The sequence below is a fragment of the Branchiostoma lanceolatum genome, chromosome 7 (assembly GCF_035083965.1).
Source record: "Branchiostoma lanceolatum isolate klBraLanc5 chromosome 7, klBraLanc5.hap2, whole genome shotgun sequence".
Classification (NCBI taxonomy): Eukaryota; Metazoa; Chordata; class Leptocardii; order Amphioxiformes; family Branchiostomatidae; genus Branchiostoma; species Branchiostoma lanceolatum.
In genome coordinates this window covers 5,660,874-5,686,543 of record NC_089728.1, presented here as the reverse complement: position 1 = coordinate 5,686,543, position 25,670 = coordinate 5,660,874, and the positions used below count along the sequence as shown (strand labels likewise).

Sequence of the window (25,670 nt, the reverse complement as noted above, 5' to 3'; positions counted from 1 at the left end):
TTTACGTGCTCGAGGTGTGGCTCTGCCCAAACACGGGACCTCCATGTAAGGTCCTATCCGTGGGACGTCCCTAGCCGAAGCTAGGTACTCATTTTCATCTGAGTGAAGTGGGGAAATTCGTATTAAGTGCCTTTCCCAAATCAAGGCACAACGTAAACGATACAAAAGTAGCTTGCTACTTATAGCTACATGGTAGTTAAGTTAAGTGTTCGTATGGACCGATTCAGTTCAGACCTGTACATCATGTATTCACACTGATAATTTTTCGGGGTGCCTGCATACCTTTTCGCCATTACCCGCAACATTTAACCCTTTGAATCATCTTAATCCTGTTTTGTCAAAAGAGTTAATCCTATTCTCACTACGACAAAGCCCGCAAACAAATAAACAAGAAAAAAACCCTGAAAATCTATTTATCAGTTGATGATAAACATGCAAACAAAGCACCCACTGGCGACGAAAACATATCCCTCTCGCGGAAGTGATTGCTCTTCCGTTAAGTGCTTGATGTAATCGTAGGCCGGCTGCGTGTATTTTGCCGCGCGTTCGTTGTTATCCCGTTGCCCGTGCCTACCAGCCGCAGGTGATCTCTTGTCACGCATGGTTTAACACGGCCGACTCCACTGAGACGCACTGTGTCCTAAAAACGGCGTCGTGCGCTAAACCTAGTAAATCGTACCGCCCGCATTGTCTCCAGCGACCTAATTCCAAAGACAGAGGATTTCGAGGTTACGGCAGTTACGGATCGGTGGTAAAGCTGTGATCGACCGATCAGCGGTTCTTTGAGCGGTATTGTTTTCCTTGTGGAGGAGATATTATCAGGGAACGATCGTCTGAAACAAGATGGCCGCCATCGCTCCGGACCCGAAAATGGCTGGTATGGAGATGCAACAGCAAGGTGAGCTGTCCTCCTTACCTGAAAACGTGCATCATTTCTATCGTCTGAAGTCATTTCGCGTCTTTTCCTAGCTCGTACTTTCCTCAACGAGCTATCACTTACGAGAAAGCCATACTTGATATTGGGTAGTAAGAATACAAGGTGTGCATGCATGTACTACCACTGCAGGAAGTGGTGTGAAATAATAAGACGCTCTTGAAAGCTTTGGTCTCTAAATGCGTATGTAGGTCAAGTTCACATTAGGTTCTAACAAAAATATTCTTCCACAATATCTTCATGTATCAAATCTCTCATGTCAAGATGTTTTGAATATTTTTCACTGCGTGCGTCGGGTGTTTTTTTCTGATACTGCCTTAAGTGTGAGGTGGGGGGGGCAGTTTTGCAAAAGGGAACCTTATTAACATAAGCAGGTTACTAAACAGAACTAAATGTGTGGCAGGTTCATCAGGCTAAAATATCAACAAGTGACGTCGTTTCCCTTAAAAACACAACAGATCATGTTTTCCCAGGCGGTTCATTTGAATGCACGAAGCGTCTGCATCAATGACAACATAGGTCAAAAATATAAATAACTTCAGCTTGCAAAATAACGCTGCGGGGTTTGTTGGCCAATTTGGTGTGCCGAATTACTGGAAAGACTGCATGCCTTTGAAAAGACTGCACCCAACAGAATGGAACTACGACTTGCGTGCATGATTCAAATGATCAATGTAAACAAAGTTTGAAGTCGCCTAATTTCGTTTACCTGGGCACAAAACAAGGCTAAAAAAGAACAGATTGAAATAGAATTCGATTAAGAAAGAGTTTTGAGGTATTGGCTGTCTGACGTAGGTTTTGAAGAACAACGCACCCTTTCTTTGTCTGTCTCTTGGTTGAAGTCTTCGACAAAAAATGTAGCGAATACAATGCATGTGTAAGTCAAGTTGTCGTGACTTGTAGACAATATCTGACAATAGTTTCACAAGGACCGGCCAACAAAAGGCGACACTGTGCTAATAATGTTTACAAGTGTTAACCGAGGTACTGGATATCAAATATCCGGATGAGGCAGCGTGTTTGTTGGGGTATTTGACGTGGCCTTAAAGGGGACATGAGGTCACACAGATTTCATTCTTTGTACTAGATTCCCAAGTGACGCCAGAATCAATACGAAAGTGATATACAATAAGAATTTTAGGAAAGGAAGTTTGTTTGCGACCAACGAGTCCGTTTTTTGATGGATTTTCGAAAATTGATTTTATTCGAAAATAAAGATACGCTCAACCGTGTGGAAAAACTAATCGATTCTCGGCAACTTGTTGCGTGCTCTTTGTTGTTCGTCTGTTGTACCAACTTCTTCCACACTTTTTTTTTATTATAAAACTGAATGGAATAGATAATAGAATTTGGGTCAGGCCGTTTTTTACCTTCGCCGAGAAGGTTTTGTTTTGGTCAGCGTTTGTGTGTGTGTGTGTCCGTCTGTCACCACGATAACTCCAGAATGCCTGAATGGACTGTTTTGATATTTGATATGTGCTCCCCCTAGCAACTTTCTATGGTACTGCAGCGGAACGTCCGGTTTTGATAACTGCTTGACTACGACAACCATAACACAAAACCGGTTCAGCTAGTTTCGGAAAGCCTCATTACAAAGCGGTCGAATTTCTTTTGTACATTGGAACGTGCAATGGTTTTAAATTGTGTCTGATAAATACTCCAAAAGAGATTATTTACTATAAATTACTGTAACTTCAAAGAGAGAAATTTTGTATAAAACCATTATCTGAAAAAAATATCATCCACATCTGTCATTTACCAACATTGGCATTGCAGTGGATCTTCCGGAGAAAATCAGGAGAAGCCAGACTGACGCGCAGCGCAGAAGAAAAGTGGATCCACAGAAATGAAATTTGTAACAATACTGAGTCAGCTTACAGATGTCTTATGTGGCAGAGACTGTCATTCTCGTATAGGACTGTTTAGCCATAGCCGATGCTGTAGGGCTGATGAGAATTTGGGCTTTTACGATGGTCAATATAGTCCGGCGGAGGCCACGTACTTGATGGATCTTCGCGTGGGCCCTTTCCTTAAACAAAAATGACACCGGCAGAGCAATATGGCGCCCATAAAAGAGACAGTCAATAAGGTAGCAGCACTTTATGATGTACTCAAAGGAAGAACTGACTGAATCCGGTCGAGTCTGGCCATAAACCACAACTGTGCAGCGCACACAGGGCAAAGGTCAACAAGCATTAAGAGTCGTTTTGTGCCAGCGAGACAATGTGATGATGTTTTGACTGCAGTCCGACCAAATGAAAGCAGACTTCCCGCTCCACTGCAATAGCATTTCTTATGTTTGTTGTCCATGAACTGCACGTCACTCTTCCTTCTGAATGAATGAATGAATGGTTTATTTACAAAAGCACAATAAAAACACATTCAAATACCATACCGTGACTGACACTAAAAGGGCTGAATAGATGTATGACAAGCTATTGGTACTAAATTCTCTGGTGAACTTACGCCGTAGCCACGGTGGAAACACGCCATGTCAACATTCCATCTAAAATGTGATGCTTTAACTGCAGTCCAACCAAATAAAAACTTGCTTCCCGCTCCACTACACGACCGAGGCCGCAACTGCGTCATCTGGAGCCACACATGTACACAAGTTCAACAAAAGTCAATCAAACAACAAGGCGGTCATGCATTAGTTTAGCAGCCATGGTGATGTTAAGAGCAGTGGCTACACCTGGTATTTTAAGTAAACACGGAAGAGGGCTTTCAAATGTGAAGTGGCGGCATTTCGTCGTGGAATGGAGGTGGTTGTGAATGTTGAAGGCGTTAAGTGACAGGTCAAGGGGTGTTAGAGGACTTTTAACCTCCGTTACTATCCCTTTGTAGATTAAAGGTCAAACAGTACGCTATCTGAGGATAAATATAAGTAGTCAATAAAGACACGTGTGGAACAAAATGTGCCATTTTCTGCGCCGAAGAATGCATTGTACCGCCTCAATTTTACCTGAAATATAATACTTTAAGCGTGCCAACTAAGTCTTATCGTGCATTTACAGTTGTATTCCTCTACCGCTAGCTGTATCTTTTTTTCACTACTTCACATAATATTCATTCACCATGCTTCCCAGCGTACCCCTTGCAATTAGCTCAGCGATACCTGCTGGTCTAATCATGAAGCAAGGAACACACGTATTTTCAAACAGGTTTTCTCGCTTGAGAAAGTAGCTTCCCAACCCATTGTAATTGAGATAAAAAGAGGACAAAGCACAGGGTTATTCTTGTTGCTATGTATCGTCCAAACATCTCATGTATAATTGCGTTGCGGGGTTAAGAATCTCTCATTACAACAAACAATTTTACAGAGCGCATTCAGAGTATTCCCTGGGGAGGTCTCATCACTCTCTCCCGTAATACATCCAAGGTCTATCGATGAATATTTGATGAGTAGCTGCCGCTTGCATTTACTCTAAATCACCTGCAGTATGCATAAAACATATCGGGTATTCTAAGAAATCTAGGTCATCTGCGGAAACGATATCTCACCGGACCCCAAAACTCAGCTTATGGTTCTCTTCTCAGGCAAACGTTTAATGTTTCATTACCGCCGTGAAAACGGAGGTGCTGTTTCAGTCTACTGTGTATGTTTGCTTGTCTTGGTGCGTGTCCGTAGTCATTTGGATATTCTAGAGTGACAAGATGCGAGAATGAATGAATGACTAGTTTATTGCTTGACAAACTCACAAGAAAATCACATTAAAATACCATACCCTGTGAATTCAGGTATGTCTAACAATTGATATCAAAACTCCCTGGTGAACTTACGCCGCAGTCATGTCAATATTACATCTACAATCCATACTGAACAATACTCACTTCTCTTGAGGTTCATTTACCATTGTAACTCTCTGACCACGAACTGTAATATGATTTTTGGTATACCATATATTAACCTATATAGACAGAGTAAAGGTGAGTCTAGGTGATTAGCCGTGGCGACTAACGAAGGGCGTTTTTGCTTGAAATTAGGATAGTATATGTAATTTCAAGTAGATTTTTAGTCGCCACGGCTAGGTTTTGATTTGCATTGTTTAGAATCCGCAAGTTTTGCCTGTGCTTATAGCTGTTGGAAGATACGTTAAGCTAAACAGATTGTATCTATGTCCTTCTATAGGCTATCCTCCACCGGGTCAGCCGCAGTACCAGCCGCCGCCGCCAGGGTACGCTCAGCCTCCAGGTTACGCGCAGCAGCCGGGCTACCCGCAGCCTCTGCAGCCCGGGATGCCGCAGCAGCAGACCGTAGTGGTGAGATCATGTTCATTATCTCCATGAAAATTGACATTTTTGGTAGCGTGCGTAGTCCAGTGGTTAGCGATCTTGCCTCTGGAACTAGAAGCCCCGGGTTCGATCCCGGCTGTGTCGCTCACCCCACATGCACGCTACCGTTAAAGATCGCAGTCCTTAGGACGGGACGTTAAGCCGTGGTCCATTGTTCATTGTGCTTGTCGAAAAGAGCTAGGGGAATTTCCCCGGTACAATGAACCTGTAAATACTGTACATAGCGTCTGTCTTCTCTGTCACGACCAGTGGAAGAGTAGCTCATCTGTTCATTGAGTTCATTTGAGCTAAACTGGATCTAGATCCCTTTCCCTTTCCTTTCCTTTCATGGAGACATTGTTTTGAGCGTGTCTGTGTGCGTGTTTGCGTGTGTGTCCGGATGCTTGTAGTCAGCATAACTCAAGAACGTCTGGATTGTAAAGATATTTGGTATGTAGGCAGCCTCTGTAGCCCGGGATGCCGCAGCAGCAGCAGACCTTAGTGGTGAGATCATGTTTAGTACATTGCTAAGAAGTGTTTTTTCTACCTTTGCCATAGGCGTAAGGTTATATTTTGGGTCAGTTTTGGAGTGACTGCAAACAACGGTTGTAATGCCAATCTGTATCACTAGGTGGCGGGGATGCAGCCCACCATGGTGATTGTGGACTCCAAGCCAGCCGACTACTTCGGGCTCGCGCTCTTCACCTGTCTGTGCTGCTTCTGGCCGACCGGCATCGTGGCCCTCATCTTTTCCTGCCAGGTAGGTGATGCTTCACCCATTTTTGTGAAGCAGTGAATGATATTGTTTTAACCCAATAACGTTTTGGTTAATTACTTAGCCTCCGATGCAGACTCAACCCGGCTGTTTTCTATTTCAAGTTATTGTTTTTATACTATTATATATTTTTTTCTATCCCGGCCAGCAATAAGAAAAAAAATATAATAGTATAAAAACAATAACAGCCGGGTTGAGTCGGCATCGGAGGCTATTAATTACTTACCTTTCATATTTGTAATAAAGATATGCACGTAGTATGTACCTTTATAATGTTTTGGAATATGACAACGTTTTCCGTCATGATTAGCCTCCGATGCAGACTCAAAACCGGCTGTTTTCTATTTCAAGTTATTGTTTTTATATCATTATATTTTTTTTCTTATTGCTGGCCGGGATAGCAATAAGAAAAAAATATAATAGTATAAAAACAATACCTTGAAATAGAAAACGGCCGGGTTGAGTCTGCATCGGAGGCTAGTCATGATATGGTGTGCCGATATGTAAAATTGTAAACAGACATGGCAATTCTTTTCTTATAAGCTGGAACAAAACAAATAATCCTCTTTTCTAATGACGTCATGATGTTGTCAGAAGAGCGCATGGCATGATGGGATCATTAGGGTGTAAAACAACAATGGCAGACAACAATGATTGACGGTTGTGAGCATACCTTTGATAAAATGACATATTAACAGTACGATAATATTCTTTGCTTTTCTTTAAATCATGTTCTCGTTGCCAGTTTTGAATTTTACTATTTGCAACAGTATGGCAAACGAATAAGTTTATCAAAACGAAATTTTGAACACCTCAATCCTGCATTGGTTAACTCTTACTCCTAGTTATGACAATTCTTTGTTCTTTTCTGAGCTAATATCATATTAAAATAGCAGCTGGTACGTCTTTCAGCTTGTTTGTTATTTTGTACACCCTGTATGGTTCGAAACGTAAAGTGTCACTCGTCAGTCTCCTGTATGGTGAACGTTATTCAGCACTACCGCTAAGCTGAGGTCATGGCAACAGCATAGATTTAAAATACCTTTTCCTGAACTGTTTTCCACAGGTGGATTCCAACTGGAACGCGGGTGACCGAGAAGGCGCGAAGTCAGCCTCCAGGAATGCCAACCTCTTCTCCAAGATCAGTCTGGGTATCGGCATCGCTGGCCTCATCATCACCCTGGTCATCATCCCCATCTACTTCATCGTCATCCTACCCGCTCAGATCCGGGCTGCCTTTGGTTAACAAGCAAGATCAATGGCCCACCTTTTACCAACAAACCGGTCATCTTCCCTATCTATTTCATCGTCATCCTACCCGCTCAGATCAGCGCTGCCTTTTGTTAACAAGCAGGACCAAGCAGATGTAAGGATCCGGTTCAGTCTATTCAGTAGCACACGGCCTGGTCATGATCTACTTCATTGACATTATAATCCTACCCGCACAGATCCGGACTGCCTTTGGTTAACAAAGTTTCCCTGCAACTTCACGCTCGAGGGCTAATCGCAAGTGCATTTTTGAAATGATATAGAGAAAAACATACACATAGCAGTGAACTCTGACTGACATTGCTGTAACAACAGACTACCTTCTACTAGTGTTGACTATATCTAGACAAGCTGGGTTTGACTTCTTTTTTGGAGACAGTGGGAGACGAAAAGCCCCACTTTTTCTAGAATTCGTGGGCTCTGTGATTTTAAGAGGGAAGTTAACAAGCCTGACCCACCTTTAATCTCCAAGCAGATGTAAGGAGCCGACTCAGTCTTTCCAGTAGCGCACCTTTAAGTAGGAGGGGGTTGAATACGTCGATGGAGGTTATACAGGAAAAGACGCACAATGCAAAAGTTACTAAAGCAACTGGATAGATTTTATAGATTGTCAGACGTTTCAGACCGCATACTCTATCCTTCGTCGGCGTTTCTCACAATCGCTGACAAAGACAATGGATGCTGTCTAAAACGTCGTTACAAAATCTATCCAGTTGCTTGAGTAACTTTGAGGTTATTGAGGATATAGATAATTTAAAAGTAAACGTCAAACTCCGAGAAAGGCGTATCAACTGATGACACTTTTAAACCCTGAGACCAATCCGGGTCCTAACATCTGCTTGGAGATTGCCACCTCTACACCACAGGCAACGACAAAAAATCCGTCAAACAATTTAACTACGTACATTTCGGTCATGTTGGAAATCAGCACAGTGCCTATAGCTCTATCTTTTGGCCGTCCTTGTCTATGTATCGTTGCTTTATTAATTCTAATCACAGACAGTGACCACTAAATCATAACCAATATGATTTTCTTTCACGTTGGCATTCACGTAACTAGTGCAGTTATCACCTCTGCCAGAAAAGATTATAGATGTATTCACCTGGCATTTTAGGTTGTTTGTGGAAAGGACTTTGTTTTGTTGGTTAAATGAGAAAAAGGATAACGTCAAAAGTTGTCATTCTATTTCTTTTCTATAAGTGGGCCTTAACCATAACTGAAATATATATAAAAAATAACTGAACATAGCTTTGCCCCTTGCCAGATATATATCTGTTTGTCAAATTGCACCTAAGAACGATGATCACGTGAAGCCCATAGAGAAAACCTTGTGAAGGTTGGATCGTACGCGTGTACCTAACAAGTCTCTCCACATGCAGGGATCTGTCCAAAATTGTTAGAGTATGATGGTGCTGGGGGTAAAACCACCCGAGGAGATAAGCTTTATCCAAAACTATATTCTAAAGAGATGATATTCCTTAGAAAGGTTTTTTTTTTTTTTTTGAAATCAGCATGTTGGTGCTGCGTGTATAGTATAACAGGGAGCACCGTCATTCAATTGTTTAGGGATCTTTAGGGAGATCCTTGACACGTCACATGTGTTGTGTATATACTATTATGCTGCCTTCTCTTGTAGAATGCAATGGTACTGCCTTCAATATACTGATAATGTTGTAATCAAAGCGTAGGTTGGATGGCCTGTCTGTCATATTCAACTGGATGACAAAAACCTTTGTGCTTGTACTGTCACTCTGTGTAGACTGATAGAGAGGAAATGTATCAAGACGGCAAATTTACAATGTAATGCTGTGACCTTTATATTCAGATTCTATTGTACGAAAAAGAAAATGTTGTATACTTTTAAAACTTTCTAAAAGCAACGTGAAATATGTATATTGAACAGATTGTATTTTTCAGTGCGTCTTGAATATCACGGGTCTGTATGTAGAACCAGATACATGTATCTTGGCTGACAATCTTTGGTGAACATACTAGTACTAATTACTTAATTAATACAATCATATAGATGTAATATTGTAAACGTGTGATTAGTACAAATCTTTTAAGTCTTGGTATGAAGATAGCATAGGCTTCAGTGTGTGTTTAGGATAGCAAATGCGCAGTATTCTGTATCATTTCGTCACAAACATGTTTGTTGCTCATTCTTGATAACATTTCCAACGAACAACAGCAAATCACTGAACTAAAGAAAGCTTACGTTTGGACCAAACAATCTTACCCACAGCAAAAATACATGGTGCACTGCAGGAACACATAGGTGTTTACTAACGTTGATAATTGAAATACACAGAGCCTAGATATGTATGAAAATGGTATACACTTTCAGGACTGAAGATTGTATCAGGATAGCGTAGCATTTTCTAACAGCCAGCTATATATTTGCTATGTACTGTGTACAATCATAGAAACTCTGTGTACTGAAGTGCGGCTTACAGTATATCTTTAAATGTGACGATTTGATAAATTGATAAATGTCCAGTGAACTCCAGCCTATACTATATCTTTGATACTGTGATATATTTTGTGATTCAGAGATTCTTAACGCTTCGGTGCGCTTTTATAGCTGCAATAAAAATTATGAAATATTAAGACCAACTTTTGTCTCGCATGTTTTTGTACAGACAGTGTATATTGTTAGCTATAATAGTTTTCCTATGTGGTGTTTAACACTATTGCGTACTAAAACTGCATCTTGTGGTGCGCCTTCTATACAAAACAGAAATTAAGATTCAGATTTGAGGAAATGTGGAAATATCTCTGATGATTAGGATATTTATACTGTAACGGTTGATAATGATGGCCAGCCGTACTACTGTAGTTCGTGAGAAAAGCATAACGCCCATACGTGTTTTAAAAGTTTTTTTTCTTTGGTCAACATTACAGTTTACTGTGCAAAAGTTGTTGTGTTACGCCGAAGGGCGGTTATACCAACTATACAATACAGCTACTTAATTACCATAATTTGTCCATGAATAATAAATATTTCGTAGCCATGCAACAAAGCTCTTCACAAGAAAGCTGCCGCTCCATCTATTATTAACCACCACCTGTCTTTACCGAGCTGTTGAAACGTAAGTAATGCGCTTGAAGCACGCGTAGAGCATTGTGTCCCTGCCCTATACACCTTTGTAACGTCTCAACCGACACCTCTAATACTAGGGACGCTCCACTACATTTCCGGAAATTTTGTGAAACGTTAAGTAGAAACGGATCTTTTATAGATACAATCCAAAGAATTACATGACAGGAGCAAAGTCAAAACCGGTGTCAGTCAACGACACTACATCGCTCAACGTAGAATCACGGGGGAAAAATGCAGAATCATTGAACTGAAAAGGATGAATATGAACACCCCTATTTTTATGATTTATTGTATGCATGTACATCCTACATGAATTGCGTGACAGTGCTCTTCAGCTTGGCCTTAACATTCCAAATTCTGTAAGTCAACGGCAAAAGGATTAGCGGGAAAGTCACCTTCTGATTTCGGGGAAATTGAAGAAGATCCACTCGCGGATGTTTTATCCAGGCGTCAGAAGGGTTGCAGTTAACACTTAACTACACAACTGTATCGGGCTAACTCGACAACAAAACCGGACGGACAAGTTTGCCGAAATCGTCCTAGTCGTTTCTACCGTCCGTGCGCAAGAGGACAGACATACTGGGACGATATTTTTTGGCTGTTGGGAGTTGCGGATTTCTTGTGACAAGGTATTCATTGCCATCCAATAATCATTCTTAAAAATATCTGCTTCATCGCCGTAAGGGTCTTAGTGGAGGTTATCACCCATTGAAAAAGGTTTGCTGGCCGAGCAATCCACGATATCCAAGGCTATCCAACACTGACAGTGCCTGGGCGCGTCGTCTTGTGTACTTCACATGTCGAGCGGTTGGCTCTCGCTTTGAAGAATAAAACAACAGTTGATACTTCCGACTATTTTCTAAAGATTCAGGAGCTAGGAGGATTGCCATGCCGTGTGGAAAGTGTAAGAAGTTGCCAGACAGCTGCCGTCCTTCCCGACCTACATGGCGGATCCCACGGATAGGGACTGTCCTGTCCTGGGCGGTGCTGGCGGCATATTGCGGGTACCTGCTCTACCTACAGTACCTGGTGCTGAAGGAACACAAGAACGTGCAGGTAAATTATTTGATGTTATTCTAGCTCCTTTTTTCGCAATACGTTATTTCCGATTAACTTATTTTCCAGTGGCAATACAAATTTTGTCAATATGGGTCAATTTTGACGACATTTGGAATGACGTCTGAAGGTCTAATTCTATGCAATAAACATTTGGTACCCTAAGCAGTAAATTATCAATTTAAACTGCACCAGCAAAATGTAACTTAAATAATCGAGAATATTGCCAAGCTATTTATTATTACAGGTATCATTCATTGACACGGCATTTTTGCCCCCCCCCCAAAGCATTTATAGGTCTTGTAGATGGCCTTCAAAGATTACTTCTTCCCAGACATTTTTCATACACAGAGTGCACGGCTTGCTCTATCCTGTTGTTCAGTATAGCAATATGTCCTTGAGTCAAAATAGCCTTGAGGTCTCTTTGTCCTATTAAAAGTGTTCGATAAATAGCTTCAAATGTCTGAAATATCATCTTTTATTCTAAGATACTGTTACATTGTCTGAATCGTGTAGAAAACCTAGTTTTAACGTTTAACCCCCAGGTGACCTTGGGTGAAGTGGTGGGGGCGGCGGTTGTACGAGGAGTGACCTTGCTGGAGACGCGGCCATTTTGGATCTGGATCTATGGCATTCCCACACTCCTCCTCGCTGCGTATGTGGTCTGGCTACAAGGGAGGTGTGTCCAGTTCTCTTCGTTTAGTTATCTGATCACAGTAGACATGACTGAGATAAAAACGGTACGGATAAGGCACCAGCTAGCATTGAATTTTGTAACCATACATCCATGCCGAGTTGAACGTATCATTGTAGGCTAATCAGGACCCATACAGGTCAGGCGCCATACAGAGCAAAGGAAGATGTAAGTTGATGACTGCCTTAAAGCTTTCCGGCTTTATTTGAGTTAACTGGAAAGGGTACGCGCTTTAGATAGTACATGTATGTTAATTATGATCTGTCAACAATGGCACACAAATTAAGGATCTGTGTCCATTTCGCTACCTGTCTGCGTTTGAAGTACATGTACTATAGCCAGCATGTATCAAGCAGATGATAATGTTTTATAGATACCTGCATGTGCCTTGAAGTATATTTTGTTGACTCCGTGTAGGTAGTCTTTATTTTCGGTCTGTGTGTTTGTTTGTTTGTTTGTTTGTTTGCTTGTTTGTCTGTTTGGGTCAGTGTGTGTTCCTAGCTATTTGAATACATTGTCAGCTGTAGAGTGACAGGAGGTCAGTGAGTGGAAAGTAGAGAAAGAGGTATTAGAACAAGTCGGTAGTCGGACATGACAAGTAGTTAGGTTCAATGGAAGAGGATGCCAATTCACGGCAAGGTATTGTTTTCGGTCTGTATGTCGCAATCAAATATTCCCACATATCGATATCAGTTTTAATTGGATTTTTCAACAGGTATCTCCCTCAGGTGTTCTTCACCGTACAGATAATCGTCTACGTTGTCATCAACGTGGAGATCTGGTTGCACGACTTTCCGCAAGCGCCCACGGAGACCACGTGCCTCTGTCGCGACGCCGTGTCCGAGGGGCTGTTCCTCCCAGCCGGCGGGACCACGGACATCGCCACGCCGTACGTCTGTACCTGTAGGTACGCCGGGGAGAACGCCGCCTTAGGCCAGGTCGCCACGTTCCGACCCGAATGTCTAGGTGACGAACTGAGAAGTGTTCACGGCAAAGATATCGAGGATCAGTTGATCGTGAAGGTGTTAAACTCCACAGGGGGAGTAGAAGAAACGGTCAGACTTGAAAACTGCACCTTGGCACTCAAGAACCAGTCCGAAGAAAATGTTCTTGAGAAGAATTCTACAGATCCGCACAACGTTGCAAGGCGCGCATTGAGCTGTACAGGTGGAGGCAATTGTTCTACAACTACTGACAGTGTTTTGGGAGCACATTCTACGGATTCTACCACGCGTGCAGCTTCCAACACATCACCTGGTGTAACCACGCCCCTAGCGACAACACAGAGAACTGCAGGGAAATTAGCAACGGATGAAACAAGCAGTGTCACTTACAGCGACAGCACGACTTTAGCAAACATTTCTGTGACAGTAACACCCACGATAGCATGTCAGAAAGGAACAAATTCTTCTGAGGCGTGCGAAGCGCCACTCTCTGCCTTCGACGAGACCACAACCGAGACGCTAAGCAACCACACTGAGATGCTTCGAAAGGTACAAAGAAGGTTGTGAGTGTGTTGAGGGGGTTGGGGGGTTGGGGGGGGGGGGGGTACCTATATCTGATATTTCTGCGTATGCAATGACCCTTCCTTTACCAGAAGAGAGTACAGTATTGTTTATATGTATGTCTATGTTTGTTTGTTTTTTCAGGTTTTTTTTCAGTGTAGTGGCTGTATGTTCTACGAGAGGGCGCTTACTATGACGTCTGCATTTCTGATTGCCATGTGTTCAAAACTTTAGGTATCTAGATTCGAAGTGGTTCATTGGCTTGTAAAAGTTCAAATATGTTAGACATTTAATGCATTTTACGTCAAAGCAGACCAATTCGGCCTGCAAAATGAACTAACGGGTCCCCGTATTATTAGTTTAGATTAATTGAATATCACTCAGCTTAAAATATGGCTGCTAGACTTCCTTACAGAAATATCTATGTCTTTTCCTCAGATGTTCCTGTTCATACAAATGTCTGCTGCTGTCTTGGTTGTCGCCAGGTTCCTGGATTTCGACTACAAAGCGGCAAACAGACGCGTGCGGGTTTCCAAGCTGAAACAGCACATCGAGGTGTGCAAGTTGTGGCTGACAGAGGGGTTGGACGCCACGAACCTAATCAGCGAAATCGTTGAAAAGGCGACTTTCTTCGTCGACTGGCCCACCTTAACCCGAATCACTTACGTCTTCGTCTGCTACAGTTTCGTGGTCGTGGTCTTCGACGTTCGGGGAAGTTCGGGTAAAGATCGGAATCCTTCGGAACAGGATCGGGAAAAGCCGGAGAGCGCTCGTAAACATTCGGAAAAGAGTCGTTGGTACACGGAAGTCTTTGTTGTTATTTCGAATGTGTTTCTCCTCGGCGTGCGCCTCATCATAGCCGTCCAATACGGAAATGACTCAGAGGGTTCGACTGTCCAAAAAGCACTGAGCTTACTGTTTAACTTGACGAAATTATCGAGTACTTTCTACCTCTTCATGGCAAAAGAAGGTATCATAATCATAATGGGGATCATTCTCCTTGTGTACAGAGGGTATGTCAAAGCGAGGGAGACCGATATCAAGGGACAAGTGTACCAGTTACAGAAGTACGCGAGACCAAACAGGCTGAGCTCGAAGCTCGAATCTTCGGTATCTAATATCTCAGAAGCGGTTGCGTCGTCAGAGTCGGGAATCAGCAACGACGGCTTCAGTACTGACACTGAGGTAACGGAGCAAGTAGTGGGCTAGGCTTTAGAAAATGCGTTGAAATTAATATTTGTAAAGTTAAGCTGCAACGTGACAATCAAGCCCAAATCTACGAAGATATTTCTAGAAATCTCGTATCTCCTGTGTTTGTTTGTTTATCTATTCTGGTAAAACTGTGAATTATCAACAAAGTTAAAGACAACCCCATCAACGGGATCAGGAAAATAGCTCTTCAGATCACAGCTAGAATTCAATAATCAGGTCTTCGCGAGTAAAACTATATAATAAGAATAGTATAGGGAAAAAGGATATTTGGATGTTGAAGAATGAAACGTTTTGCTACCATGGTATTAAGGTAATAAAGCTTTGTTCCCTGCAGGGCTAGCTGAAATCTGCACGTCCACCCGTCAAGCTTTCTTTTATTTTCATTTGTGCAGCCTGCATAAAATTTTCAATCCTCGCAAATGTGCAGTCCTGGTAATTAACGCTTAACGGTAAATGTAGGCGGACCGACAACGCGTGGTGATAGATTTAGGAGGAGCGGTAACAGTAAATGTTAAATTGCCTTCTTCTAGCGAAGAACAAGAAAAAACCCTGATACTTAATGAAATTAAATCATCATATACATCGAATGTTTCCACGTGGGTAGCAATGTGCTGGTGTCTCCATGGCGATACTTTGTTTTATCGTAACAGTGCAGACGAGATGACAAGAAAGTAAGTAATCAGCGAAATTGATTTATTTCGAACGGATGCTAACGTTTGCAGTGTACAAATTAAACTCACATCGCATAGTTCAAAGTTCGTGTGAAATTGTCCAGGTTGTCCAAAACGTGGAGCCGAGTTAACGCCCGATTGTTTAGAAAGGTTGAAATTAGTTCTTTTCTTTAAATGGTTAAAAGACATCAGCTACGATTATGCAATATATACAATTGTCTAAGTATAGTATTACAGAAAATGACGAGTTCTCACACAACATCTACTTTACTTGTACAGGTAATTTCCCCTTACTTTGTTTTGGATTTAATCGCGCAGACTTTTAATTTGCTGTTTCCTGTGGTTATACTGTTTTATAGAATATGGGATGTAACTGGGGAAAACAAAGCACTATATCACCGCAATCATTACTTTCCATGTTCCAAAAGATAAATTGCAAAGAGGTCACAATGTGTACACTTTTTTGATAAAGACTTATTGTAGATCTAAAGAGTAACATGTTTACAGTTATTTAGATATACAAGTATGTTATATTTCTTCTCTGTAAGGAAATCATGGAATCGACTTTGCAAATATTGCCTTATTACTAGAAATACGAAAGAATATGCACAGACACGGCTGAAATAGCTCACATTTAAAAGATACGGTGCTACAGAACAATCCATTCAGTGCCATTCAATATTTCTTCACATCTTCAAGTTAAGCGATCATAGATATCCCACATTGCTGGTCCAACCGTGCAATGTGCTGTGCATCAGATGATACCTTTGTATCTACAAGTGTAGTTTCTGTATCTTATCTTTTCCTAATGTCTGTTGTGGCAGAAACGGAGTTTCCCAGTGCCTTCATGAGGAGTCCTCAAGTTGCCCCGGGCCTTCACGACTTTAAGGGTCAAAAAACTGTAAATCATCATCAACGTCCTGCGTAATCTTCACCACTGGCGAGGGGCATGGCAGGTCCTCTGGTGGAATGGAAAAGAAGTCTTTGCCTCCCATCCCCAGTGGGTAGTTGCATGCCCTTAGGAAGAGTCCTTGTCCTGGGTCTTCACGACTTTAAGGGCAGTGTATTCACCAGAAACCTGATCGTAACAGTTGCACTGTTGTGATCTGGGCCCAGGACTCTCGATGCTGTTTTCTCTCACATCGCAGGACCTCTTCTCTGCGCGGTCGTAGCGAGAACACGTCTTGGCTACCCCGTATGGGTTAACCTGATCGTTTTCTGGATGATCCTTTATCGTCGAGTAATACGGGTCATTCATTGTGGTGTTGACGGAGTTGTCGTTTATCGTCGAGTAATACGGGTCATTCATTGTTGTTTTGATTAGGTTGTCGCTCTCATTCTCAGAAAGAGTGTCACTGTTCGCTTGGTGGCAACTCTGTTGTTCAGTCATCGCCTCTTCCTCGGTGTAGGCATATCGTCTGCTCTGGAGATAGATGCAGGCAGCGGAAATGAACGCAAAGGGTACAGTACACAGAGCACTCACAATATAATAGCTAAGACTTAAATGTTTGTTGTTTTCCGATGGAAGCAAGATGACGAAGTCGTCTGTGTACACAGGAGATGTACTGTTTGTAACGACCAATGGTGCGGGTGTACTGGACTCATCGCTTGTCAAAGTTCCTTTATTTGTCCCGATGATGTCAAATAATGCTTCAGAGGCATTGTCAGCTAGTACCTCACTGGAATAGTATGTCGACGTAGTGATGGTGTCATGTGAGGAAGTTAGAGGGGATGAAGTGGGGCCAGGTAATGCACTTTTAACTTGACTCTCTGATCTGTGGGAAAGAAGAGTCGCCCCGAGTGGCATTTCAGCTACCACTTTACCAGAGAACGACTTAACACCACAGCTGATAGACATACCTTTCCATTCACGAACAAGTTCTTCATCTACGACTAACACCGACGCTGTCCTGACGGCATAATTTAGAACTGTCTGCCCGTTTGAGCAACTCGTGGTTACAGTGGACGAGGTCACCCATGTCCATCCACAAGCACTTATGCTGTGTTCGTACGAAATGTTAAGATGCTGAGATGTTAGGTTGATTTTCCTTTCAACCTCACCTAAACCCGGCAACAGAATGGAAGTGTTATCGGGCAGGATCCAGAAGATACTGCTCTCTTCCTCCCAAGTCGCCTGACACCGAAACTGTAAATCATCATCAACGTCCTGCGTGATCTTCACCACTGGCGAGGGGCATGGTAGATCCTCTGTTGGAATGGAAAATAAGTCTTTGCCTCCCATCCCCAGTGGGTAGTGGCATGGTAACCTGCCAGGAATCATGTCAAAATACGTCTTGCCCCAAGTGGCGAACCAGCGATTGGCACAGGTACAACGTAAGGTATTTTGGTCATACAGCAGCAGACTTTTGTATGTGGAGTCCGGCGGCCTTGCAAGTCCCCGTAGCCAAGACTCCCACAGAACAGTTAAACGATTCCCCCCTGCATGCAAATCACTCGGCCCTTCAATAGTCGTAAACGCACCTGGTTCAATGGTCGTGATCATGTTTACTTCTACAGACAACCAAGAAACCCCGGTTATCCCGATGAACCAACGACTTTCGATACTCTCCAATTTGTTGCCTTTGAGATCAAGAACGGCGAGGTATATATTTTTGAAAGCACCTTTCTCAATAACCTGTACTTTGTTGAAAGACAGGTCCAGGTTTAGTAAAGTTCGCAGCCCTGTAAAATAATGCCCCCCAAGGTGTCTCAACTGGTTGTGAGAGAGGTTGAGATGGGAGAGACCCTCCATACCGCGAAAAGCTCCCGGATAGATTGATGACATCAGGTTCGTGGCCAGATTTAGATGCTCGATATGGAAAAGCCCATCGAACCAGCCACGTCCTAAAGCACGTATTCCTGTCCGGCTGACTTTAAGCCTTTCTAGGCTTGGAAACCCTGAGAGGCCTTCGGCTAATATTTCCTTTAAGTTTGCTCCTCCTATATCTAGAAAGCGAATGTGAGGAAATTTGTCTACGGGCCAAATTGAAAACTTGGTGAATGTTGTTCGAACCAGTTTTAGAGACACTGCATCAGATGGGAGGCTGCACCAAAGGGACTGAATATCCCGGAGATCGCTCGTGTTGCAAATCAGACACAGGCCGCCATCTTTTCTTTGTCGATGAAGGTTATTTGGGCAGTTTGTATCAGCTGCACAGTTGGCTGGTTCGAAAGTTTCACAGGGGGATGAGTTACGAATGGGTAGGGAGAGGATTTCGTTTGGAAATGTCAGACATACTGATACAAACAACACGGCACCAAGTCTAGCGGTGGCTGCAAATGAAGCCATTGTTAAAAAGACAATCTGATTGTTGCAGCCACTTTCAAATACTTTTGGTTCTGTCACTTTCCTTTACGTGTGTTAAAATGAAAGATTCGTTTATCAAATTTTGGTAAGATTTTAGAATAAAGAAATTCTATGTGTTCTATTTGCAACAACGTAGAATATACGGAGCTCTGGAGGTTCTCAAAGTTGGCCAACACTTGAGTGAAGCTGCAGCAATGTGCTTTCTGTAAAGAAAATAAAGATGAACTGAAGAAACTTCGTACACCATGAACAAAGCTCTACTTGCTCAACCATACGTTTAGTACATTGGTACGGAGCAGTACAAAATGATATTCAGGAATTCAGTAAACTGTCCTTGTAATCAGTATGATTGCTCTTAGGCCCAATTTACACTTGTCCTTTTAACTGTAGTACTACACATGGTAGTCTACTACTGTAGTACACTACAGCTTTTTTCTGTGTGTAAAAAGAAAACTACTGCAGAAGTCTACTACAACCTCGGGGGTAGTAGTACTACACTTCGGCGGAGGTTCTGCGAGACTTCGAACTGGGTGTAAAGCGAAACTGTAGTACAGTGGTAGTAGACTTCACTTCGAAGCCAACAACCATGTTCGATCTGACGTGATTCGAACTGATCGCGTGTTCCATTTCGGGTCATCTGCGGTCATTCTCTAGTTTTCTCAGTAAAACCGAGCTGTCAGGCCCTTTTCCTTAGTATTTTGCATCAGATAAAACCCCTACCTTTTCACAAATAAGAAACATGCTGAAATTCCCTCCCGCGATTTTTCAAAGGTCACAATAGGTCACTACAGTTTCGTGACAATCAGGAACAGTGGGGTGCCCTGCTAGGCTTCCTGTGTTGAGTGTAAAGTGGACATGAATCTGAAGTCTTCTACAGTAGTAGACTACCATGTGTAGTACTACAGTTTTATTGAACAAGTGTAAATTGGGCCTTAGACTAGCTCTTGGTAAATGATCTGTTCGAGGAAATGTTTGTTGGCATGCTCCGAGCTAGCAACAAAGCAATGGCCATATCTGAATAATTGTGCGTGCTCACGCATGTAAAGGTAATGCCTTGATTATGAACCATGTTATTCATGTTGATTATGAAGATGTTGCTTCTGATGTTCAATGTAGCAACTTTTCCGTGTTGAAATCATATTTTCTAAACCTTACTAAGGCCACACCAAGTTGATTTTATGGATGACATCCGCGCGCGCATTGATTTTCGCCTGTTGTCAAAAAAAAAAAAAAAAAACCTCCTCCAAGGCTACACGGAATTCCGAAACTTGCCGACTTAGATTGCCGCAAAAGGCTAGCATTGTGCCGGCTTATAGGAAAACTGGGGGCGTATTTGTGGATTGGTATGCCATCGATGTCGGCTAGGGGGATTTTGCGTTTGCACAGTTGTACGAGAGGATCGCGGCGGCCAGCGAGTATCCCCCAGACAATTTCAAACACGACCTATCCAGAGTGGCTCTCACACGTTTCTTTTGCAACAATGAGAGACATGAGAGAGGAATTGAGGGATTGGCAGCGGTCTCACAGTGAAATTTGTGAGCGTAAACCATGGAATGCTTAATATGGAGTTCAATGCCATGTATGTTGAAACTGCCCTTATGGGTGTATGTGAGTATTCTCATCATAGTCCTATATCATCCACAGTCCTTGGAGCCAAATACCTTCTAATAGTATACTTCTTTGGTCGTTCTTGTCACTGTATTAAAAATCAATCACTTGCGCTGAGTCTGCTATGATGAATAAGACAACCTACATGTACCTCATACAAATAAACTGTGTTCTGTGGTTCAATTCGCAATACTGGTACCAGCTTTGTACTAGTAGTCCTGTGGTTTAGCAGCATTTTTTTTTTTTTGCTGGATTTTCTTTTTTTCGCCCACGCGCATTAGTTTTGGGGTCTTCAGAGGATGTCATCCATAAAATCAAGTTGGTGTGGCCTAATCAGTCTACATTTACTAAAATACGTTAATTACTGTATATACTGCATTCTAATATTTTCATTTGTTTCTAACCAAAGCACAAAAAAAATCTACTGCTATTACAAGTATCATCACGATTGCGACAACGAAGCCTTGTGATTAATAATTGTACGCAGTTAGACAACAAATATGACTTACCTCGGACCGAAGCTACCTGAACATGAAGTTTGAACTTGGTGTACGTCTGGCTCGCTCGCCCCAAGATTGTGTGAATGATGTTGACTGTGACAGTCGTGCTGATATATGCATGATTCTTCAGTGCCCGGGCGTCACTCGGACGTTCAATATGTATACGTGACAATGAAATTGATTCTGGCGTATACGCATTCAAAACAAGATCTTATTCAGTCGTTTTAAAAAAAAGTTGTAAGCTCCAATACAGCCTACGTCCGACCTTTCTATCTTTTTCATTTTTTCATTTTTCGATAGGGGCTTTTTTACCCATCAGCAACGATCTGCTTACATAGGACATAGAAATGAAACTATACCAATTGGCTTATAATATCATGTATGGAATACTAACGAGCGGAACAATGTTAAATAATTCTTTAGATTAAAATTAACAAAATTGTTAATATGCATAGTCCAGCGTAGCATGACACTGATTCACAAAGACATACACTTCATTTTTTTGTTACACAACATTAACCGCTTCCCTACCCTCCTTCGAAGAACCAAGTAATACAGCATGCTGGTATTACTGTCTCCTGAAGGCCCCCATTCCACCAGACAGCGATCGCACTGCGCTCTCGCTGCGACCTAAATTGGATTTCTGTACCCCTTGATTTCAAAATTAAAATATCATGCAAAATGGAAAAGTGTGCCTGGTCAGACAGTAAGACATACAAAGCGTAAAACGATTCGGTTTTATCTATGGAAGTTGTTGGGCAATCTGTTAAATTTCAGGTCGCAGCGCGATTGCAGTTAGTTTGCCACCCTGGAGATCAGAATGGGGGTGTAAGTGAATTAGATAACATTTTCCCCCCACAGGCGTAGGTGTATATCGTCCTACCAGTAATTAATATAAAGGTGGTCGCTCGATGCTAGAAATGTTACCTCGTGAGGCAAAGGCAGTTTTCTATTGATGAGAAAGACAACAGGATGTGGTCTTTGATGAAATCAACATATTCATTGTGTTGGAACAGGTGCTCTAAAAGCAATGTGCTGGATGTCTCTCGGGGCAGTATTGTTTTGACAGATGCGTAGACAATTATTGTGTACGTCAATAAAGCAAGGCAGATCACTGAATAGTCAATTCCCGATGGCGCTAACGTTGGTAAGGACGACAGTGGTTTGGATCTTCTATCCGTTATTTCTTAAAAGGCAATGACGTATCAACGCACTCACAAAGACATATATACGTGGATTTCAATAAAACGAGCAAAAAAATTGTAACAAATTGGAAAACTTCCATTTCGGAATCCTTCCTGTGTACGTATGAATCGATGAAGTCAATATCAAACATTCCGTTTTTCCTTCATATCAGGTTCTTTCACATTTATATACATACATTACAACTATTTCTGCTACCAACACATTGATCGGAGATTATAACCAGGTTTTTAATTTTGCTCTTTTATTATTGCTCTATCATATAACTCAAATCACTTGTACACTGTAATCTTCTTCACCCTTTGACTTGGAAAGCTTGAAAAGGTAAGCTGAAATGTTTCCGTAGATGTTCCACGGCGAGTGTTTGGCATCGTCCTATCACGAGGCAACAGCACGTGCTCTTCATCATAATTGCATACATCACAAAAGAAGATTGCAAGACAAAATTAATCAAATCATAACAAACAGTAAAATGAACACCGGCAATTAAAACACAGTCCCGGGTATCTATAATTTTTCTTTTTTTTTTAAATTGGTAGCAATTAAGGCCATTTTGATTTGATCATATGAATGATATCTTCTACATGTTCTAGGGACCCCAAAACTGATGCGAGTGTGCGAATAGAAAAAAAGTCTGGCAAAAAGAGTTGCATTCATTATGAAATCTACGTGGTCAAGAAGGATGAACAAAACTAAACAGACAGAGAATGGTACATCGAACTATGTGAACTATAGATTCTTAATTTTTGTTCTTTCAAAACTTTTTCTTTGATTTTTGAATTGACTTTGGCATTTTACGACATTAGTATCCGTTTCTGATTTTTTTTTGCAATTTACAGGATATATTGCTAATTTTGTAGCTGCTTCTTACGATATACAGTATGACCGAAAACGTTTTGTTTGGAAACGGACGAAAATTGATGCGCGCGCGGATGTCATCCATATATAATCAAATCATCATGAACTATAGCTAATATAAATATGAGATTGAAATCGGGACATGCCTTGGGTTTTTGTATGCTTACACTATGATGGTGACGCTGTAGAAAATGCACATGAAATGGAAAATGCAGAAACCTTATGATCATGTTCGTATTTTATTCTCTACCATACATCGATGTAGTGCAAACACTCAAATTCGCCACTTGATTCAAAGCCCTCTCTGGAATGATAAATTTGTGACATTCATAATGTATGAAGTTTAAACTTACAAACGGTTTACCTGACTATTTATGTTCAATGTCTCCACTTTTACATCTACTAAGATGAGCAGTGCCACAATTAACATAAGGTTGTTGTTTGTATATACTGCAAATGGAAAACGAAGAGTCCGACATGGGAAAGTTGTAGTTTTCTTCTATCACGTCATCGATGTAATAGAAATCGTCGGGCTTTTCAGGTTGCAGCGTTCATTTAATGCAGCACAATATTCAAACATCATACAATATATACAGTGTTACTGAAACATGCATTCCTTTTCAAAGGCCACTTCTCACACTTTTAGAAGTTTGCAAGAGCCAGAATTTTAGAGAGAAATCTACAAATGTACAGATATATACACACATATAAACACATGTATCCAATAGTACCGAATAAGTGACATATATGTAAATGACAGTATATTACCACAAAAAAGTCAGCATTGCTCTACCAGACGTCATTCATTCCTCTTCTCTAATGGCAATGTCGTTATTACAATTTTTTTCAATTCAATTCAATCTTTATTCAACAAACTACAGAGATACTGAGTCTGAATTGTAATGTTCTGACAAAATCACTTCAGCTCAGATAATCAACTTCGAATTCTCCAATATTAAACATTTACAAATAAGCTCAAATCTACGATAGAAACCATCAAAACATATTCGCATCACACATCTTCTCCACTAACATTATCACACAGTGAACAGGGCAGTTTTTGAAAAATTGTTCCGCAATCTTTTTGTTATTTCTAATATTTGTATATTTTTTGTCTTTTTTTGTACTTTGATGTTTGGGGGTACAGTACGGGTAACGGGCACCACTTTGATTTTACCAGGCCCTTAGGAAGCATCAGTGCCGTTCCCAGTTGTAGGGTTGTAACAGTTGCACTGTTTTGCCATGGATTGTTCACCTATGACACCGTCCTCTCCCCCATCACAGGCCCGTACGTCTTCCCGTCCGTACTGAGCACACGCAATGTCTATTTCGCCATGGATCCCTTCCCTGTTCTGGACCTCGCGGACACCAGGGACGGTGTGTTCTCCAGTTGCCTGATGGAAGTCGTTGCACTGTTCGCCTACGACTCCGCGTTCTCCCACATCACAGGACCTCTCCACGGCCCGTCCGTACTGAGCACATACCTTAGCAATCCCGTAAGCGCGAACAGGCTCGTTTTCGTCATCATCTATCGTCGAGTAATACGGTTCATTTGATACATCGTTCGTAGAGTGACATCGCTGAGTCTCAGAAACGGCGTCACTGATTGGTCTATCTTGTTCGGCAATTGTTTCTTCGTCTCTACTGGAATTTTGCCTGCTCTGAATTGACCAGTAGATGACGACTGTGATGCAGATTGTTATGGGTACAGCACACAGCGCTCCCACAATGTACCGGGTTAGTTTTGAATGTGTCTCTGTTTGGACAGGGAGCAAGACTATGAGTTCTTGCGTACCGCCATGTTTGTTGCTGCTGGCAATGGTGGATGGAATGAGAGTGCTGTTGTCCACAGTATCTGCTAATGGATGCGATATTTCAGTAGTGTCAGATGTCATATCTGTTTTTGGATGTTTTTGCATTTTCCATTTGGACGGTGTTGACGTTGTCATGGTGAAAGATGAGAGTGACGTTAGACTTGGTGATGCAACGACGGGGACATGCTCCTCGTTTGTTGTGCTCTGTGGTGCTGTCAGCATTCTTATTTGGGCCAACACTTTACTTGAAAACGATTCAACACCACAGATGATAGACATACCTTTCCATTCACAACGAAGTCGCTCATGCAAAACTAACACCGACACTGTCCTGACGGCATAGTTTGGAACTGTCTGACCGTTTGAGCAACTCGTTTTTACACTGGACGAGGTCACCCATGTCCATCCACAAGCACTTACGCTGTGTTCGAAAGAAATGTTGAGATGCTGAGATGTTAGGTTGATTTTCCTTTCAACCTCACCTAAACCCGGCAACAGAATGGTAGTGTTATCGGGTAGGATCCAGAAGATACTGCTCTCTTCCTCCCAAGTTACCTGGCATCGAAACTGTAAATCATCATCAACGTCCTGCGTGATCTTCACCACTGGCGAGGGGCATGGTAGATCCTTTGTCGGAATAGAGAAGATGTCTTTGCCTTCCATCCCCAGTGGGTAATTGCAGAATAGATGCCCAGGGACTATCTCAAAATATTTCTTGCTCCACGCAGCGAACCAACGATTGGTGCAAGTACAACGTAAAGTATTAAATCCCACGAACAGCATCGTTTTGTGTTTAGAATCCAGCCTTGCAAACCCACGTAGCCAAGACTCCCACAGAACCGTCAGCCTATTTCCTCTCACATGCAAAGCCCCCAGCCCCCCAAT

At 42.0% G+C, this 25,670-nt stretch overlaps 2 protein-coding genes across 2 annotated transcripts; both read left to right on the top strand.

The window, feature by feature from the left end:
* The first annotated feature begins 583 nt into the window (after positions 1–583).
* On the top strand, positions 584–8,465 carry LOC136438826 (proline-rich transmembrane protein 1-like). Its single transcript, XM_066433795.1, has 4 exons — positions 584–898; positions 5,067–5,197; positions 5,841–5,969; positions 7,051–8,465. Exons 1-4 carry the CDS (start codon positions 844–846, stop codon positions 7,228–7,230), a joined length of 495 nt encoding a protein of 164 aa, XP_066289892.1. The 5' UTR covers positions 584–843; the 3' UTR covers positions 7,231–8,465.
* Positions 8,466–11,242: 2,777 nt separating this feature from the next.
* Positions 11,243–15,739, top strand: LOC136438422 (uncharacterized). Its single transcript, XM_066433192.1, has 4 exons — positions 11,243–11,413; positions 11,959–12,092; positions 12,823–13,600; positions 14,051–15,739. Exons 1-4 carry the CDS (start codon positions 11,246–11,248, stop codon positions 14,819–14,821), a joined length of 1,851 nt encoding a protein of 616 aa, XP_066289289.1. The 5' UTR covers positions 11,243–11,245; the 3' UTR covers positions 14,822–15,739.
* Positions 15,740–25,670: the final 9,931 nt, after the last annotated feature.

Coding starts and splice junctions, on each gene's coding strand:
- LOC136438826 (XM_066433795.1), top strand. CDS start 844: ATGGCCGCCATCGCTCCGGACCCGAAAATGGCTGGTATGGAGATGCAA. Junction 5,198..5,840: donor CGCAGCAGCAGACCGTAGTG/GTGAGATCATGT, acceptor CTGTATCACTAG/GTGGCGGGGATGCAGCCCAC. Junction 5,970..7,050: donor CCCTCATCTTTTCCTGCCAG/GTAGGTGATGCT, acceptor TGTTTTCCACAG/GTGGATTCCAACTGGAACGC.
- LOC136438422 (XM_066433192.1), top strand. CDS start 11,246: ATGCCGTGTGGAAAGTGTAAGAAGTTGCCAGACAGCTGCCGTCCTTCC. Junction 11,414..11,958: donor AGGAACACAAGAACGTGCAG/GTAAATTATTTG, acceptor TTTAACCCCCAG/GTGACCTTGGGTGAAGTGGT. Junction 13,601..14,050: donor ACACTGAGATGCTTCGAAAG/GTACAAAGAAGG, acceptor TCTTTTCCTCAG/ATGTTCCTGTTCATACAAAT.